Raw genomic sequence first — 19,365 nt, 5'->3', positions numbered from 1 at the left:
GACTGTGGTTGGTGAACTACGTTGTCAATCAAAGGAGAGGGACTCGTGAAAAACGTGAGCAATTGCTCGGTCTTTTTTTTTTTTTCAAAGAAGAGAGAAAAGGGCAAGCAAGTTATTTATAATGCTCGTCGAGTGTCAGATGGGAGTATAGCGGAAAGTACAACCGACAACGTGACTACAGAATGACATTTGACCATGCAGCAAGCCCCTCTCTCAGTTCTTATATGCTTTGAAACCTTACCTAACCTATAGTTTTTCCTCTTGCATGTCTCTCTCTCTATCTCTCTACACACCACAGGAGGTTGGTGGCACCTTAATTGGGGAGGACGGGCTCGTGGTAATGGGTGGAGCGGTATCGTTGGAATGGCATCTCATATACATCAAACACATGGTTTCCATGTGTTTAATGCCAGTCCATTCGCTCCTTCCAGCCATTATTATGAGCCTTCCTCCCCTCAGCAGCCTCCACTGCTACACACACACACACACACACACACACACACACACACACACTAACCCTTTAGTAACCCATAACGATAAATACAGTACAGTGAACCACATTGCTTATAAACAAAAATATATAATAATCTGAATAAAGATCTATTTCATCTATTGGTTTAGGTTATTAGTCTCCCGAGTGGCGCAGTGGTCTAAGGCTGTGCCACTAGAGATCCTGGTTCGAATCCGGGCCGCGACCGGGCGACCCATGGGGCGGCGCACAATTGGCCCAGGGTAGGGGAGGGAATGGCCGGCAGACCACTGCCCAGTGGTATACGTTGGTAGAGCATGGCGTTGTGGGTTCGATTCCCACGGGGGGCCTAACTGTAAGTCTCTCTGGATAAGAGCGTCTGCTAAATGACGAAAATGTAATTAGACCATAGGGATACAATCTAAGTGTTTTATACTTCTGTTTAATATCTATTTTAAAGTCTATTTTCTCTGATTAGACTTCAAATTTAGTGTCACCACGATGTAAACGTCTTGGTATGGTAGCTATCAAACACAACTCACGCAGAGTTTTCTTTCTTTGAGCCACACCAAATATGTCCGCTGCTTCCATCCGTTTGTACAGACACGGTTTCCGCTCTTTTGACCAATCACCATCTGCGCTGTAGAAACGTAATTTTACCGGGAAAACGGAAATCCTCAGCGCTTTCCCGCGGTGAAAGTTCACGAATTGAACACACAAGTGGCGGGAGTTGTTGTCAAATTGAATCTGATCGAAGTCACCAAATTGAACAAAGGTAGCTACAACATTTTATTGCTAAGTAGCTAGAGCTAGCTATGTTACATGTGTCCGTTTGCCAAATACATGCGGATGATAATTAACTAGTATACTCATTTGTTTCTTCGTAGCTAGCTATTCACAATTGAAATAGGGCTAGTTTGTTAGCTAGAGCTAACTTGCTTGCAAGCGTGTTGCTGTTGTTAGTCAACAACGTTGAGAAGTTCACGTTGCAGCAGAAAAACACGTCAACGGCGACATGTAACTATTAATTATTAATACTGGTAGCTAACTACAAATGATGCCTGCTCGTCTTACAAATGTGACCAGTAGTTACCAGTGTTTCAACTTCACCAACAGATAGCTACCTAGGAAGTTAGAAAGTGATATTTGGATTTGGTTATTGTAGCTAGTTAAGTTAGCTGTTAAAGGCACAATCCTTCATTCGTCTTTCAGCCAAACTGCAGCCCTGCCACTTGGTTTGCTATAGTTAGTTCACAGGAATAGCCAGGGCTGGATATTGTAGCTAGTTAGCTAGCTAGGTAACGTTACACTCAACTTCATAGATGGAGCTATGAATGTAACAAGTGACAATCTACATGAGATCAGAATTATATCTAATTTTAAACATATTTTGAAGCTATAGCTACATTGTTTACAAAGACACTTATATTTTGGATTATGGTGGGGTAAGACCGTTCTACTAAGCTCATGAGGCATTTCAAGAATCAATAGGCATTGAAATGCAGTGGCCTAAATATTGAATTGAATTGTGAGGGTAGCTAGCTAGCGAACACAACAACCTTCACTGTCCACCTGAGTGATGCCCAGACAGACACTCTGCGCCTGAAAGCTCACCATAGCTACATTGGCGAGATGACAGTGAATTATATCAATCAGAATGCTGCAATAGTCCTGGCTATATAATATACATGCCATTTAACTGATGTTTTTATCGAAAGTGACTTATAGTACAGTAGTGTGTCCATATTTTTTTTTTGTATGGATGGCAGTAGCGGGAATCAAACCCACGACCTGACGGTGCAACCGCCATGCTCTACCAGCTGTAGCCTATTTGGTTAAATAGAATTACTTAAATTTTCCAGAAGGAACTTCAGTTGTGGCAAGTCAGATAAGAGATATATATATATATATGTGTGTGTGTACAAACATATAAACAGCAACAGTCACACATGACTGATACAAATGCTGACAAGGTATGTAAAGTACTACTCTTTGGTCCATTGGTGTCTCCTGTAGGACACATGGATGCTAAAAGGAGGAATGGCGGCCCACCGATGGGCGGGGCATCCCAGGCCAAGCGGGGTAAAACTGGCGGGGATTGGGAAGACAGCCCGTCAATCTTCGAGGAGGAACTCGCCCTGTTTGAAGAAGCCGATATGGAGGAGAGGGAAGGACAGGCAGGGCATGATGTCATCCCTGTTGGTGAGAGGAGAGCGCATGTTTCTGTGCGTTGTGCCAGCTGGTTTTAGGCTTACCGGAGATTTCTATTGTCAGGAAAGACTGAAATGTTTAGGCTTTCTGCCATTTGACTAGCCTGAAATGCAGAACCTGTTTAACTAACATTCCACTCCATGTAGGCCTACTATGTGTTTAGCATGACAAGGAGTGGAATGATCAAACAGGCTGGTACCCAGGCTACCGTTTGACACTGGTGGAGAGTTTCATTCATTTTTCACCAATCTGCCTCTTTAACATCACACTGACTGACCAATCCCTTGTCTTCTGCATGTGACCCCTGACCCGGTTGCAGGTGAGCTGTTCTCAGCAGACCTCAACCCCCGATGGCGTCGGCCGCAGGCCGCCCCTCTTAACCCGGACTCTGACACCCTGGTCTTCCAACAGATCGACCTCGACTACTATTTAGGTAAGCTATGTCACAGTCAACATCTGTTGCGATAAAGCTCAGGGATGAGGCTGGAGAAATGTAGCCACTCTCAAGATCATAGGTGGATCTATGAAGGCAATGCCTGACGGTCCATGGGACCAACATGATCGTTTTAGTTTAAGCATATTTAGGCTGGGATTCAATCCAACGCAGATTAACGACCTGCTCACTGCCATAGACTTTTAAAGGCCATTTTGTATGTCATGTATAAAGGCAGGAGTGCGAGGCATGACACCGACCTAAACTGTTTGTGATGGTCTGTTCCACAGGGGCTGCTGTGGCTGGCATGCCAGGTCAGTCTCAGGGGAACGTACCAATAATCCGCATGTTCGGGGTGACGGACAGCGGGAACAGTGTGTGCTGCCACGTGCACGGCTTTGCCCCCTATTTCTACACACCTGCCCCCAATGGTGAGTTTTCCCTTTTCTCTGAAAATGAATAATATAATGATACGTTACTCTATATATCAGACCAATTAGTCAAATAAAATGTGTATGTCACATGCGCCGAATACAACAGGTGAAATACAACCTTACCGTGAAATGCTTACTTACAAGCCCTTAACCAACAATGCTGTTCAAGAAATAGTTAAAATATTTACTAAATCAAGTTTAAAAAATAAAGTAACACAATAAAATTACATAACAATAACGAGGCTATATACAGGGGTTACCGGTACCGAGTCAATGTGCGGGGGTACAGGTTAGACGAGGTAATTTGTACATGTAGGTAGGGGTAAAGTGACTATGCATAGATAATAAACAGCGAGTAGCTGGGGGGGTTCAATGTAAATAGTCCAGTAGCCATTTGATTAATTGTTCAGCAGTCTTATAGCTTGGGGGTAGAAGCTGTTAAGGAGCCTTTTGGACCTAGACTTGGCGCTCAGGTACCGCTTGCCGTGGGGTAGCAGAGAGAACAGTCTATGACTAGGGCGGCTGGAGTCTTTGACAATTTTTTGGGCCTTCCTGACACCTGGTATAGAGGTCCTGGATGTCAGGGAGCTTGGCCCCAGTGATGTACTGGGCCGTACGCACTACCCTCTGTAGCGCCTTACGTTCGGAGTTCGAGCTGTTGCCATAGTGTGAGCTAAGCATTGTATGGGTGTGAAATGCATGTTTTCTAGGTGTCACAGTAGTAATGTTGTCGTCCCTTTAAGAAGCAGAATGCTACGTTGTTTAGACCATATCCTGTTGGAATTGTGGATGTCTTTTTGATCACGGTTAATGCAGAATCTAAAATGGAACATTTTGGCATCATGACATGGACCATTTAGGCCAACCATCAAATGACATGAAAATAATGGCTTTAATATTGTCCACTGAGTCGGTGGAATGGAGTAAAAATATCAAATTCATCCCTTTTCCCTCCCTTCCTCTCTCTGTCTCAGGGTTCACCAGTGATCACTTGAGTGAGTTCAAAAGGGAGCTCAACTCTGCTGTGCTGAAGGACATGCGCTCCAACAAGGACAACATATCAGTCACTGTACTGGCGGTGGACATCACACGCAAAGAAAGTAGGTATAGTGGCCATGGCTAGGCTAGTGGGGACACTACTGACTCCTAGATACACTTAGGGTGCGTTCCAATAGGCTAGTCTAGTGGGGACACTACTGACTCCTGGATACACTTAGGGTGCGTTCCAATAGGCTAGTCTAGTGGGGACACTACTGACTCCTGGATACACTTAGGGTGCGTTCCAATAGGCTAGTCTAGTGGGGACACTACTGACTCCTGGATACACTTAGGGTGCGTTCCAATAGGCTAGTCTAGTGGGGACACTACTGACTCCTAGATACACTTAGGGTGCGTTCCAATAGGCTAGTCTAGTGGGGACACTACTGACTCCTGGATACACTTAGGGTGCGTTCCAATAGGCTAGTCTAGTGGGGACACTACTGACTCCTAGATACACTTAGGGTGCGTTCCAATAGGCTAGTCTAGTGGGGACACTACTGACTCCTGGATACACTTAGGGTGCGTTCCAATAGGCTAGTCTAGTGGGGACACTACTGACTCCTAGATACACTTAGGGGTGCGTTCCAATAGGCTAGTCTAGTGGGGACACTACTGACTCCTGGATACACTTAGGGTGCGTTCCAATAGGCTAGTCTAGTGGGGACACTACTGACTCCTAGATACACTTAGGGTGCGTTCCAATAGGCTAGTCTAGTGGGGACACTACTGACTCCTAGATACACTTAGGGTGCGTTCCAATAGGCTAGTCTAGTGGGGACACTACTGACTCCCTGGATACACTTAGGGTGCGTTCCAATAGGCTAGTCTAGTGGGGACACTACTGACTCCTAGATACACTTAGGGTGCGTTCCAATAGGCTAGTCTAGTGGGGACACTACTGACTCCTGGATACACTTAGGGTGCGTTCAATAGGCTAGTCTAGTGGGGACACTACTGACTCCTGGATACACTTAGGGTGCGTTCCAATAGGCTAGTCTAGTGGGGACACTACTGACTCCTAGATACACTTAGGGTGCGTTCCAATAGGCTAGTCTAGTGGGGACACTACTGACTCCTGGATACACTTAGGGTGCGTTCCAATAGGCTAGTCTAGTGGGGACACTACTGACTCCTAGATACACTTAGGGTGCGTTCCAATAGGCTAGTCTAGTGGGGACACTACTGACTCCTGGATACACTTAGGGGTGCGTTCCAATAGGCTAGTCTAGTGGGGACACTACTGACTCCTAGATACACTTAGGGTGCGTTCCAATAGGCTAGTCTAGTGGGGACACTACTGACTCCCTAGATACACTTAGGGTGCGTTCCAATAGGCTAGTCTAGTGGTGACACTACTGACTCCTGGATACACTTAGGGTGCGTTCCAATAGGCTAGTCTAGTGGGGACACTACTGACTCCTGGATACACTTAGGGTGAGTTCCAATAGGCTAGTCTAGTGGGGACACTACTGACTCCTAGATACACTTAGGGTGCGTTCCAATAGGCTAGTCTAGTGGTGACACTACTGACTCCTAGATACACTTAGGGTGCGTTCCAATAGGCTAGTCTAGTGGGGACACTACTGACTCCTGGATACACTTAGGGTGCGTTCCAATAGGCTAGTCTTGTGGGGACACTACTGACTCCTGGATACACTTAGGGTGCGTTCCAATAGGCTAGTCTAGCGGGGACACTACTGACTCCTAGATACACTTAGGGTGCGTTCCAATAGGCTAGTCTAGTGGTGACACTACTGACTCCTGGATACACTTAGGGTGTGTTCTGATAGTCATTTGAGTTAAAGGAAAGTTCAGAATGGTAACATAGATGTTTTTGGACGGGTAGTAAAGAAAGGTGCGTTCGAATTGGTTGAATGAACGAAGGAAAGACGTTCAATCAGTCCTTAACTACCTACTTTTGTCAAGGATGCAGAGGATTATCCTGTGTGTTAAAAGTTGAACTGTTGTTTTTAGTTGTGTGTGTGAAACTTGTAGTGCTATGGTGTTGATTAGGCTGACAGGGTAGTTGATAACTTCCTCCCCATCGCTCCTCCAGGTATGTATGGTTACCATGGGAAACGGATTGTGGACTTCCTCTGCATCACCATGGCAATGCCTCGTCTGATTGCCCCGGCGAAGAGGCTCCTGGAGCAGGGCTTTAAGTTTGGACCCTTCCCCATTCAGAGCTTCTCTTCCTACGAGGCTAACATCGACTTTGAGATCAGGTGTGTGAGAAGTAAAAAAATAAGCGTTCCTGCTTTTCTCTGCCATTTTAGCCCAGTTAATTCCTTAAACTGCCGGGATCTCTTACCCCGCTTACTACCTCAATGAGCAGCTATTTTGACTGCAACATTCTAACAGTCTAATAAATACATTTTATATATGCTATCGAAAAAATAATAACTTGGTTGTGTTTATGGTGGTCTTGAGTAACATTATCATTTATTTCATATTAAAGAACACAATAGCATTTTCATTAGTTTATGTTACTGTAGACGAACGTGTGGAGTGCATGGAACGTGTTTATTCTTGTAAAAAGTTCTACTTTGAAATAGTGCTCATCTTTTACATTTTGAGAGTTAATTTACAATGATAAGTGTGTTGGAAACCTCATCTGCTCTTTCTGATACTGTATAGAAATCAAAACGTCTTACCTGCATGTGACTAGGAGGATTTGAAAAGGTCACTATTTGGCGCTCCGTGAAACAAAATGACATGTCCTCCTAAAACTGCTTATAACACAAATTAAATAGACTTAGGCTAAGTCAAGGAAGGAGCGGAGCATGACGTTAAAAATAGATATTTAACTTTTTAATTGATATGCAGTCAAAATGACTTCCTCAGGGCTTCCAGTGTCAACCTATATACACCAATTATTTTGACCTTTTTAGGGGGAAATGTACTTTCAACCAACTTCACACAGTAAGCAGTGGGTTTTCATGAGAATTAACTAATTCATTTGTACACATGTTGATAAATGAGGTCCACTGTCTCCCGTGGAGCTAGGTTTATGGTGGACAGTGATGTGGTGGGTTGCTGCTGGATTGAGCTGCCCAAAGGGAAGTACCGGGTGAGGGAGGAGAGGAACGTGGGGGAGACTGACACTCACCACCCAGGCAAGGTAAGAGAATGGAGACCTCTGTGCCTTTCCAAACCGAGGGGCTGTTCCAGATACAAGGCCTGTGTAGATATCAGTCCTTTTACAATACCCCACCCTCTCATAGGTGTCTCTGTGTCAGTATGAGGTTGATGTGGGATGGACCCAGCTGATCAGTCACCCAGCGGAGGGAGAGTACCAGAGGATCGCTCCTCTCAGGGTTCTCAGCTTTGACATTGAGTGTGCCGGAAGAAAAGGTGTGTGCTCTGTACTGTATTGTACTGTACTATATTGTACTGTATTTAATTTTACAACTGTGTATTTGTCTAATGATTGTGTACGGTAGTGATTACCGACCAGTGTCAGGGTTCTAAAGTACTATACCATCACATAGTCAGAGTTATTCAGTGTTAGAGGAGGTCAATTTGGGGAAGTCGAGGTTAATATCACTAGTCTTGATTACATAATGAGTTCGCAAGTTATTTGTGATGTAAAGTGATTTGTATATCAGCGATTCTGCGCAGTCTGACTGTAGTTATTGTGCAGATTGTGCTGTACTCTGGTGTCTGTCATTATGTCATGTGATATCTAATTATGCGTTGTGATATTCCTGTATAATGCCAAGAAACATTGTCATCTTCATTTTATTTTAGGAGTGAGTTTTGTAGTCTATGATTGTGGACTGGAGAGACTGTATTGACTTTGGCTTGTCCACTGGCTCCTGTAGACAGAGCCATGCATTAAGAGTTTGTCCAATGAGGTTTCTGCATTATGATGCATTTCCATGACACTAGAACATTCTATGGCAGCCATGTTAGCTCCCCATTAACATTACATGAGGAATATTTAAACTATTCTATGTAACTGAAAGTCTAGAATCAGAACAGTATTTACTATTCTAAAGGTTGGCCCAACTCTTGTCTTCCTCCAGGGATATTCCCAGAGGCAGAGAAAGACCCAGTGATCCAGATAGCCTCCATGGTGCAGCGCCAGGGAGAGAAGGAGCCCTTCATCCGCACAGTCTTCACCCTCCAGTCCTGCTCCAGCATCGTGGGCTCCCAGGTCCTGTGCTTTACTAAAGAGAGTCAGTTACTACAGGTAACACACACACACACACACACACCTGTGTGGAGTTGAGCTTGGCTGCTTTAAGTCCAACTGCAGTAGCAGTGGAGGTTTCCCCCTGATTGGCTCATTCTATTCCCTCTGCAGAGCTGGGCTGAGTTTGTGAGGACAGTGGATGCAGACATCATCACTGGCTACAACATCCAGAACTTTGACCTTCCCTACCTGCTAAACAGAGCAGCTACCCTGAAGGTCAGTACAGACAGACAGACAGGCCATGGTTCTATGGAGCCTTCTAGATTCACAACGTTCAGGTTCTAAGTCTAACCTGCCAGATCAACGTTTGTTGATGCAGTATTTGTTGTATATTGCATTGTTGTATGTGGACCTGTGTAAGTCTAACAACTGGAGCTGTACCTGGCTGTTATAAGATACTAGAGATGGGGTTGTTATAAGATACTAGAGATGAGGCTGTTATAAGATACTAGAGATGAGGCTGTTATAAGATACTAGAGATGAGGTTGTTATAAGATACTAGAGATGAGGTTGTTATAAGATACTAGAGATGGGGCTGTTATAAGATACTAGAGATGAGGTTGTTATAAGATACTAGAGATGAGGTTGTTATAAGATACTAGAGATGGGGCTGTTATAAGATACTAGATATGAGGTTGTTATAAGATACTAGAGATGAGGTTGTTATAAGATACTAGAGATGGGGTTGTTATAAGATACTAGAGATGAGGTTGTTATAAGATACTAGAGATGAGGCTGTTATAAGATACTAGAGATGGGGTTGTTATAAGATACTAGAGATGAGGCTGTTATAAGATACTAGAGATGAGGCTGTTATAAGATACTAGAGATGAGGTTGTTATAAGATACTAGAGATGAGGTTGTTATAAGATACTAGAGATGGGGCTGTTATAAGATACTAGAGATGAGGTTGTTATAAGATACTAGAGATGAGGTTGTTATAAGATACTAGAGATGAGGTTGTTATAAGATACTAGAGATGAGGCTGTTATAAGATACTAGAGATGAGGTTGTTATAAGATACTAGAGATGAGGTTGTTATAAGATACTAGAGATGGGGCTGTTATAAGATACTAGAGATGAGGTTGTTATAAGATACTAGAGATGGGGCTGTTATAAGATACTAGAGATTAGGTTGTTATAAGATACTAGAGATGAGGCTGTTATAAGATACTAGAGATGGGGCTGTTATAAGATACTAGAGATGAGGGTATTTGTATTTATTAGGGACAAGGCAGTAGCTACTCTTCCTGGGGTCCAAACACATTAAGACACTTACATTACATATAAAACAAAAGATAAAACAGTACATCATATAACATTATTACACCTCTAGATATCTACAATACAAAATGTACAATGTATAAAACCACCATACAACAATATTACAATGTATGTGTAAGCGTGTGCCTGTGTGTGTCTCTTCACAGTCCCCGCTGTTCCATAAGGTGTATTTTTACCTGTTTTTTTCAATCTGATTCTACTGCTTGCATCTCTTACTTGATGTGGAATAGAGTTCCATGTAGTCATGGCTCTATGTAGTACTGTGTGCCTCCCATAGTCTGTTCTGGACTTGGGGACTGTGAAGAGACCTCTGGTGGCATGTCTTGTGGGGTATGCATGGCTGTCCGAGCTGTGTGCTAGTATTTTAAATGGACAGCTCGATGCAGTCAGTTTGTCAACACTTCTTACAAAAACAAGTAGTGATGAAGTCAATCTCTCTTCGACTTTGAGCCAGGAGAAATTGACATGCATATCATTAATGTTAGCTCTTTGTGTACTTTTAAGGGCCAGCCATACTGCCTGGTTCTGAGCCAACTGCAATATTCCTTAGTCCCTCTTTGTGGCACCTGACCACACGACTGAACAGTAGTCCAGGTGCAACAAAACTAGGGCCTGTAGGACCTGCCTTGTTGATAGTGCTGTTAAGAATGCAGAGCAGCCCTTTATTATGGACAGACTTCTCCCCATCCTAGCTACTGTTGTATCGTATGTATTGACCATGACAGTTTACAATCCAGGGTTACTCCAAGCAGTTTAGTCTCCTCAACTTGCTCAATTTCCACATTATTCATTACATGATTTAGTTGAGGTTTAGGGTTTAGTTAATGATTTGTCACAAATACAATGCTTTTAGTTTTTTAAATATTTAGGACTAACTTATTCCTTGCCACCCATTCTGAAACTAACTGCAGCTCTTTGATAAGTGTTGCAGTCATTTCAGTTGCTGTAGTAGCTGACATGTATAGTGTTGAGTCATTTCCTCAAGGCCAGTGGCAGGTCGTTACTAAAGATTTAAAAAAGTAAGGGGCTTAAACAGTTACCCTGGGGGCAGTTTAGATACTAGAGATGAGGTTGTTATAAGATACTAGAGATGAGGTTGTGATAAGATACTAGAGATGAGGTTGTGATAAGATACTAGAGATGAGGTTGTTATAAGATACTAGAGATGAGGTTGTTATAAGATACTAGAGATGAGGTTGTTATAAGATACTAGAGATGAGGTTGTGATAAGATACTAGAGATGAGGTTGTTATAAGATACTAGAGATGAGGTTGTTATAAGATACTAGAGATGAGGTTGTTATAAGATACTAGAGATGAGGTTGTTATAAGATACTAGAGATGAGGTTGTTATAAGATACTAGAGATGAGGTTGTTATAAGATACTAGAGATGAGGTTGTTATAAGATACTAGAGATGAGGTTGTTATAAGATACTAGAGATGAGGTTGTGATAAGATACTAGAGATGAGGTTGTTATAAGATACTAGAGATGAGGTTGTTATAAGATACTAGAGATGAGGTTGTTATAAGATACTAGAGATGAGGTTGTTATAAGATACTAGAGATGAGGTTGTTATAAGATACTAGAGATGAGGTTGTTATAAGATACTAGAGATGAGGTTGTTATAAGATACTAGAGATGAGGTTGTTATAAGATACTAGAGATGAGGTTGTTATAAGATACTAGAGATGAGGTTGTTATAAGATACTAGAGATGAGGTTGTTATAAGATACTAGAGATGGGGCTGTTATAAGATACTAGAGATGAGGCTGTTATAAGATACTCGATATCCCCAAAACAGCAATGATTTTGGTCCGACACAAAAAACAACTTGCACACAGAAACTGTTGATGCTAAGAAATGCATTTGTGAATTTGGCCCCAAAATAATGACTACCTTTTGGATCTTCCTCAAATGAAATTCACGAAAAGGTTGTTTTCATAAACAATTACCTTTTTAAAGGCTAATGGAGTAGCGTCGCTCTCCCTCTTACCTGCCCACGTCCGTCCACTTTTAAAATAACGGAAAGCGACATCTGGAGTAATGTCTGTGTCCTTCTGCATCTCTTGCTCTTTGGGGTTTTAGGCTGGATGTCTGTAAAGCACTCTGTGACAACTAATGATGTATAAAAGGCTTTATAAAATACATTTGATTGATTGATTGATATGTCTGATTCCAGGTCCATCTGTTCCCCTACCTGGGCAGAGTACGGGGCATCAAGTCAGTCCTGAGAGACTCCAGCTTCCAGAGCAAACAGATGGGCCGCAGAGAGAACAAGATCCTTAACATGGAGGGGCGAGTTCAGTTTGACTTGTTCCAGGTAACTGGCCGGCTGCTGACCTCTGACCTTTTGTATAGGAAAAGATAACATACACTCATCCAGTGTTGGAACCCAGAACCATATTTTGCAATGCATGCTGGCCAGCTACTAGATTAGCTAGGTTCTGGGAGTAGAGGTTTTCAACTGTAGACCAACGTAGCAGACAAGATGGAGTCAATCTTGTGAGTGTTCTGTATGACTGTCCCTGGACCAGAGTTAGTTAGAGGAGTCATCATGGATAAAAAACGTTTTCGCATGGACATTGCTATTGAGGGCTTCCACCATTTTAAAAGCTGTCAACTGGGGGGGATTCCTATGGGCAGACACCATAATGGAACAGATACAAAGATAGTCCTCTAATGCTGTTCCCTGGATCTGTCCATATGGGTACTTCGGGTGCTGCTGAGGGACTACAAACGGACAGTTCTGTTGTTCTGACTGACAGTTCTGTTGTTCTGACTGACAGTTCTGTTGTTCTGACTGACAGTTCTGTTGTTCTGACTGACAGTTCTGTTGTTCTGACTGACAGTTCTGTTGTTCTGACTGACTGTTCTGTTGTTCTGACTGGCTGTTCTGTATGACTGACTGTTCTGAGGGTTCTGACTGACAGTTCTGAGTGTTCTGTCTGACTGACTCTGGACCTGTCCATGTGGGTCCTTCAGGTGCTGCTGAGGGACTACAAACTGCGCTCGTACACACTCAACGCCGTCAGCTTCCACTTCCTGCAAGAACAGAAGGAGGATGTTCAGCATTCTATCATCACAGATCTGCAGGTACATCTCTCTCCTTTTCTTTTGTTCTTTCTTTCTTTCTTTCAGTGGAGGCCTATTTGTACCCTGACTTTCCCCCAGATACTGATAGCATCTCATTGATGTTTCCTCTCCCTTCTCTGTCTTCCTTCTATCCCAGAATGGTAATGAGCAGACCCGGAGGCGCCTGGCAGTGTACTGTCTCAAAGACGCCTACCTGCCCCTGCGTCTGCTGCAGAAGCTGATGTGTGTGATCAACTACATGGAGATGGCCAGAGTCACCGGGGTTCCCCTCACCTACCTGCTCTCCAGAGGCCAGCAGATCAAAGTGGTGTCGCAGCTACTGCGGCAGGTGAGACACACATACACTTTCTAGAACGCACGTTCTCACCTAAATGTTTGGGACCTAGAAGATGATGTGGTCTGTGTGTGTGTGTGTGTGTGTGTGTGTGTTAGGCAATGAAACAGGGGCTGGTCATGCCAGTGGTGAAGCCTGAGGGAGGTGAAGACTACACTGGAGCTACAGTCATTGAGCCAGAGAAAGGGTGAGTATCACTGCTCTGAAGACTACTGGAGTTAGTCATTGAGCCAGAGAAAGGGTGAGTATCACTTCTCTGAAGACTACTGGAGCTACAGTCATTGAGCCAGAGAAAGGGTGAGTAACACTGCTCTGAAGACTACTGGAGCTACAGTCATTGAGCCAGAGAAAGGGTGAGTAACACTGCTCTGAAGACTACTGGAGCTACAGTCATTGAGCCAGAGAAAGGGTGAGTAACACTGCTCTGAAGACTACTGGAGTTAGTCATTGAGCCAGAGACAGGGTGAGTATCACTTCTCTGAAGACTACTGGAGCTAGTCATTGAGCCAGAGAAAGGGTGAGTAACACTGCTCTGAAGACTACACTGGAGCTACAGTCATTGAGCCAGAGAAAGGGTGAGTAACACTGCTCTGAAGACTACTGGAGCTACAGTCATTGAGCCAGAGAAAGGGTGAGTAACACTTCTCTGAAGACTACTGGAGTTAGTCATTGAGACAGAGACAGGGTGAGTAACACTTCTCTGAAGACTACACTGGAGCTACAGTCATTGAGCCAGAGAAAGGGTGAGTATCACTTCTCTGAAGACTACTGGAGTTAGTCATTGAGCCAGAGAAAGGGTGAGTAACACTTCTCTGAAGACTACACTGGAGCTACAGTCATTGAGCCAGAGAAAGGGTGAGTATCACTGCTCTGAAGACTACTGGAGTTAGTCATTGAGCCAGAGACAGGGTGAGTATCACTGCTCTGAAGACTACTGGAGTTAGTCATTGAGCCAGAGAAAGGGTGAGTAACACTTCTCTGAAGACTACACTGGAGCTACAGTCATTGAGCCAGAGAAAGGGTGAGTATCACTTCTCTGAAGACTACTGGAGTTAGTCATTGAGCCAGAGAAAGGGTGAGTAACACTTCTCTGAAGACTACTGGAGTTAGTCATTGAGCCAGAGAAAGGGTGAGTAACACTTCTCTGAAGACTACACTGGAGCTACAGTCATTGAGCCAGAGAAAGGGTGAGTAACACTTCTCTGAAGACTACACTGGAGCTACAGTCATTGAGCCAGAGAAAGGGTGAGTAACACTTCTCTGAAGACTACTGGAGTTAGTCATTGAGCCAGAGAAAGGGTGAGTAACACTTCTCTGAAGACTACACTGGAGCTACAGTCATTGAGCCAGAGAAAGGGTGAGTATCACTGCTCTGAAGACTACTGGAGTTAGTCATTGAGCCAGAGACAGGGTGAGTAACACTGCTCTGAAGACTACTGGAGTTAGTCATTGAGCCAGAGAAAGGGTGAGTAACACTTCTCTGAAGACTACTGGAGTTAGTCATTGAGCCAGAGAAAGGGTGAGTAACACTTCTCTGAAGACTACCTGGAGCTAAGTCATTGAGCCAGAGAAAGGGTGAGTAACACTTCTCTGAAGACTACTGGAGTTAGTCATTGAGCCAGAGAAAGGGTGAGTAACACTGCTCTGAAGACTACTGGAGTTAGTCATTGAGCCAGAGAAAGGGTGAGTAACACTTCTCTGAAGACTACTGGAGTTAGTCATTGAGACAGAGACAGGGTGAGTAACACTTCTCTGAAGACTACTGGAGTTAGTCATTGAGCCAGAGAAAGGGTGAGTAACACTTCTCTGAAGACTACTGGAGTTAGTCATTGAGCCAGAGACAGGGTGAGTATCACTGCTCTGAAGACTACTGGAGCTACAGTCATTGAGACAGAGACAGGGTGAGTATCACTGCTCTGTGTTTTAGGGAGTATTCTAGCCTCTGGCATGGTTTTTACTTGTGATTTTAGCTTTAATGTTTAATTGTTTGTGTATTAATGTAATCTAATATTTATTGATTTTTATTTGACAGTTAAAGACATACACACAGTACATACATGTTAATACTTGGCAGGGGTAACAGTAAAGTCAATGACTTATTTCCATTGTGGTCCCTTTATGTATTTCAGTATCTATGACTGCTATGTGGGTATAAACATGAACGTGAACTTACTCTTGCTATTTCTCTCTCTCTCTCTCTCTCTGTCTGTCTCTCTCTCTCTCTCTCCAGATACTACAGCGTTCCCATCGCCACCCTGGATTTCTCCTCCCTGTATCCCTCCATCATGATGGCCCACAACCTCTGCTACACCACCCTGCTCCAGAAGGGCTCAGCCGAGAAGCTAGGGTGAGATAGTCACTCTTTTTGTGTGCTTTCTCTAACCAGGGCTCTCCAACCCTGTTCCTGGAGAGCTACCATCATGTAGGTTTTAACTCCAACCCTGTTCCTGGAGAGCTACCATCATGTAGGTTTTAACTCCAACCCTGTTCCTGGAGAGCTACCATCATGTAGGTTTTAACTCCAACCCTGTTCCTGGAGAGCTACCCTCCTGTAGGTTTTAACTCCAACCCTGTTCCTGGAGAGACACCCTCCTGTTGGTTTTCATTCCAACCCTAATCTAGCTATGGCAGGGGTCTGCAACGTAGCTCTGAAAACCTCAACCAGTTCTTTGACTGCATCCTTGATTGGTTGTTTCTGGGCTGTATTTGACCAAAGTTGACCCAGGTTGATTTGTAAGTGACATGGGTGTTTTGTCTCCTTAGTCTGACCCCAGAGGACTTCATCAAGACTCCCACAGGTGACATGTTTGTTAAGAGCTCGGTGAGGAAGGGACTTCTGCCTGATATCCTGGAGGACCTGCTCTCTGCCAGGAAGAAGTAAGCACTGACCCTGAGTCTGCTGAAACGAGGCCCTATGCACATCTCTTAGGTTTCTCAATCTGATCTAGAATCATTCACACTGATTCCTGACCTGCCATAGAGAATATGAAGACTGTCTATAGCAAACTATTCCTCTTATAGTTATTGTTTGTGTTTCCTGTGCTCCTGTCTTGATTGAACTATTTCTGTTTCCTGTGCTCCTGTCTTGATTGAACTATTTCTGTTTCCTGTGCTCCTGTCTTGATTGAACTATTTCTGTTTCCTGTGCTCCTGTCTTGATTGAGCTATTTCTGTTTCCTGTGCTCCTGTCTTGATTGAACTATTTTTGTTTCCTGTGCTCCTGTCTTGATTGAACTATTTCTGTTTCCTGTGCTCCTGTCTTGATTGAACTATTTCTGTTTCCTGTGCTCCTGTCTTGATTTGAACTATTTCTGTTTCCTGTGCTCCTGTCTTGTTTGAACTATTTCTGTTTCCTGTGCTCCTGTCTTGATTGAACTATTTCTGTTTCCTGTGCTCCTGTCTTGATTGAACTATTTCTGTTTCCTGTGCTCCTGTCTTGATTGAACTATTTGTGTTTGGAACTTAATGTGTAATTGTGTGCTGCTCTTGTGATGCAGGGCTCCCTTGCAAAATATACTTTTGTCTCAATGGGACTCCCTGCTTAAATAAAGGTTAAATAAATATAATGGCGAAAAGATAGCTTGGGGAAGACCGGTGGTTCTTGTGTAATTCTGACATTTAAGTGTGCTCTTAACCTAGGTTCTTAGTAATTTGACTCGCACGAAAGATGATTAAACTCTTGTGCCGTCAAATGACCAAAGCTGAGTTGTGTATGAGCCACTCCATCTGCTCATCCTGGACAAAAGTCAGTCAATGTAGACCTTACCCGAACAGTGTATGAACAGTGCTTAACAAATTAAAGTTGTTGTGGTTATTATTTCTGACCCTCTTTCGATATCTTCAGGGCCAAAGCGGAGCTGAAAAAGGAAACGGATCCTTTCAAGAAACAGGTCCTTGACGGCCGACAGCTCGCTCTCAAAATCAGCGCCAACTCCGTCTATGGCTTTACAGGGGCTCAGGTGGGCAAGCTGCCCTGCCTTGAGATCTCACAGGTGAGCACCCTGCCCAGTTTACTCAAGGTCAGTGGCTCAAAGTGGAAACTGGGACCAGGACCCCAGGCCAGTGGCGCTGTAGGCATCCAGACAATGTCCTGTTTGTATTTACATACCCAGCCATCAGCATGTCTTAAGACATATAAATTAAGATGTCTGGAGATATGTCTTAAAGGCCCAGTGCAGTCAAAAATGTGATTTTTCTTTTTTGTGTGTTTTTAAAAAATATTTCCAAACTGAGGTTAGAATAATATTGTGAAAATGATAATGCCCTTTTAGTGCAAGAGTGGTTCGAAAAGACTGGCTGAAATTTCAGCCTGTTTTGGTTGGATGGTGTTTTAGCCTGCCTGGTGGCAGTAAATTAGTTAATAGACCACAGTTACATTTACGCCATTTAGCAGACGTTCTTATCCAGAGCGACTTACAAATAGGTGCATTCACCTTATAGCCAGTGGGATAACCACTTTACAATTTTTTTTTTTTTTTTTTTTTTTTTGGGGGTGGGGGGTAGAAGGATTACTTTATCCTATCCCAGGTATTCCTTAAAGAGGTGGGGTTTCAAATGTCTCCGGAAGGTGGTGAGTGACTCCGCTGTCCTGGCGTTGTGAGGGAGCTTGTTCCACCATTGGGGTGCCAGGGCAGCGAACAGTTTTGACTGGGCTGAGCGGGAACTATGCTTCCGCAGAGGTAGGGAGCCAGCAGGCCAGAGGTGGATGAACACAGTGCCCTCGTTTGGGTGTAGGGACTGATCAGAGCCTGAAGGTACGAGGTGCCGTTCCCCCTCACAGCTCCGTAGGCAAGCACCATGGTCTTGTAGCAGATGCGAGCTTCAACTGGAAGCCAGTGGAGTGTGCGGAGGAGCGGGGTGACGTGAGAGAACTTGGGAAGGTTGAACACCAGACGGGCTGCGGCATTCTGGATGAGTTGTAGGGGTTTAATGGCACGGGCAGGGAGCCCAGCCAACAGTGAGTTGCAGTAATCCAGACGGGAGATGACAAGTGCCTGGATTAGGACCTGTGCCGCTTCCTGTGTAAGGCAGGGTCGTACTCTCCGAATGTTGTAGAGCATGAACCTACAGGATCGGGTCACCGCCTTGATGTTAGCAGAGAACGACAGGGTGTTGTCCAGGGTCACGCCAAGGCTCTTCGCACTCTGGGAGGAGGACACAACGGAGTTGTCAACCGTGATGGCGAGATCATGGAACAGGCAGTCCTTCCCGGGAGGAAGAGCAGCTCCGTCTTGCCAAGGTTCAGCTTGAGGTGGTGATCCGTCATCCATACTGATATGTCTGCCAGACATGCAGAGATGCGATTCGCCACCTGGTTATCAGAAGGGGGAAAGGAGAAGATTAGTTGTGTGTCGTCAGCGTAGCAATGATAGGGGAGGCCATGTGAGGATATGACAGAGCCAAGTGACTTGGTGTATAGCGAGAATAGGATAGGGCCTAGAACTGAGCCCTGGGGGACACCAGTGGTGAGAGCACGTGGTGCGGAGACAGCTTCTCGCCACGCCACTTGGTAGGAGCGACCGGTCAGGTAGGACGCAATCCAAGAGTGAGCCGCGCCGGAGATGCCCAGCTCGGAGAGGGTGGAGAGGAGGATCTGATGGTTCACAGTATCAAAGGCAGCAGACAGGTCTAGACCAATAAGAGAGTTCCATACCTCTGCCAATAACAGCTAGATTTCATTTTCCCCCCTCCCTACTCAGACCACACCCAGACAGTCCTAGCAAAATTCTTGCTTGAGAAATTACTCTTGACTTAGAAGCTATTTTTGTTTCTTTTGAGAACATTTTTTAAATAACAATCACAGTAAGGTACTTAAATGTTACCAAGAAATGATTTGATATTGAGATAAAAAAAAACAAAAAACAGG

The 19,365-nt window shown here is 44.2% G+C and overlaps 1 protein-coding gene across 1 annotated transcript in view; it reads left to right on the top strand.

Moving 5' to 3' along the window:
* The first annotated feature begins 1,143 nt into the window (after nucleotides 1–1,143).
* The window catches only part of LOC121551881 (DNA polymerase delta catalytic subunit), a 33,624-nt gene continuing 15,402 nt past the window's right edge, over nucleotides 1,144–19,365 (top strand). The window contains exons 1-17 of the mRNA XM_045205059.1: nucleotides 1,144–1,244; nucleotides 2,486–2,671; nucleotides 3,000–3,113; nucleotides 3,404–3,544; nucleotides 4,522–4,647; nucleotides 6,645–6,813; nucleotides 7,595–7,709; nucleotides 7,813–7,942; nucleotides 8,617–8,783; nucleotides 8,898–9,002; nucleotides 12,252–12,392; nucleotides 13,055–13,165; nucleotides 13,302–13,493; nucleotides 13,598–13,686; nucleotides 15,730–15,846; nucleotides 16,263–16,376; nucleotides 17,344–17,491. Of these exons, the coding sequence (XP_045060994.1) occupies nucleotides 2,491–2,671; nucleotides 3,000–3,113; nucleotides 3,404–3,544; nucleotides 4,522–4,647; nucleotides 6,645–6,813; nucleotides 7,595–7,709; nucleotides 7,813–7,942; nucleotides 8,617–8,783; nucleotides 8,898–9,002; nucleotides 12,252–12,392; nucleotides 13,055–13,165; nucleotides 13,302–13,493; nucleotides 13,598–13,686; nucleotides 15,730–15,846; nucleotides 16,263–16,376; nucleotides 17,344–17,491 (2,160 nt within the window). The 5' untranslated portion in view covers nucleotides 1,144–1,244; nucleotides 2,486–2,490. The remainder of the gene's footprint in view (nucleotides 1,245–2,485; nucleotides 2,672–2,999; nucleotides 3,114–3,403; nucleotides 3,545–4,521; nucleotides 4,648–6,644; nucleotides 6,814–7,594; nucleotides 7,710–7,812; nucleotides 7,943–8,616; nucleotides 8,784–8,897; nucleotides 9,003–12,251; nucleotides 12,393–13,054; nucleotides 13,166–13,301; nucleotides 13,494–13,597; nucleotides 13,687–15,729; nucleotides 15,847–16,262; nucleotides 16,377–17,343; nucleotides 17,492–19,365) is intronic.

Source organism: Coregonus clupeaformis, chromosome 19 (assembly GCF_020615455.1).
Source record: "Coregonus clupeaformis isolate EN_2021a chromosome 19, ASM2061545v1, whole genome shotgun sequence".
NCBI classification, from domain to species: domain Eukaryota; kingdom Metazoa; phylum Chordata; class Actinopteri; order Salmoniformes; family Salmonidae; genus Coregonus; species Coregonus clupeaformis.
The sequence above is the reverse complement of the archived record's forward strand: the minus strand, read 5'-3'. Positions and strand labels throughout refer to the sequence as shown.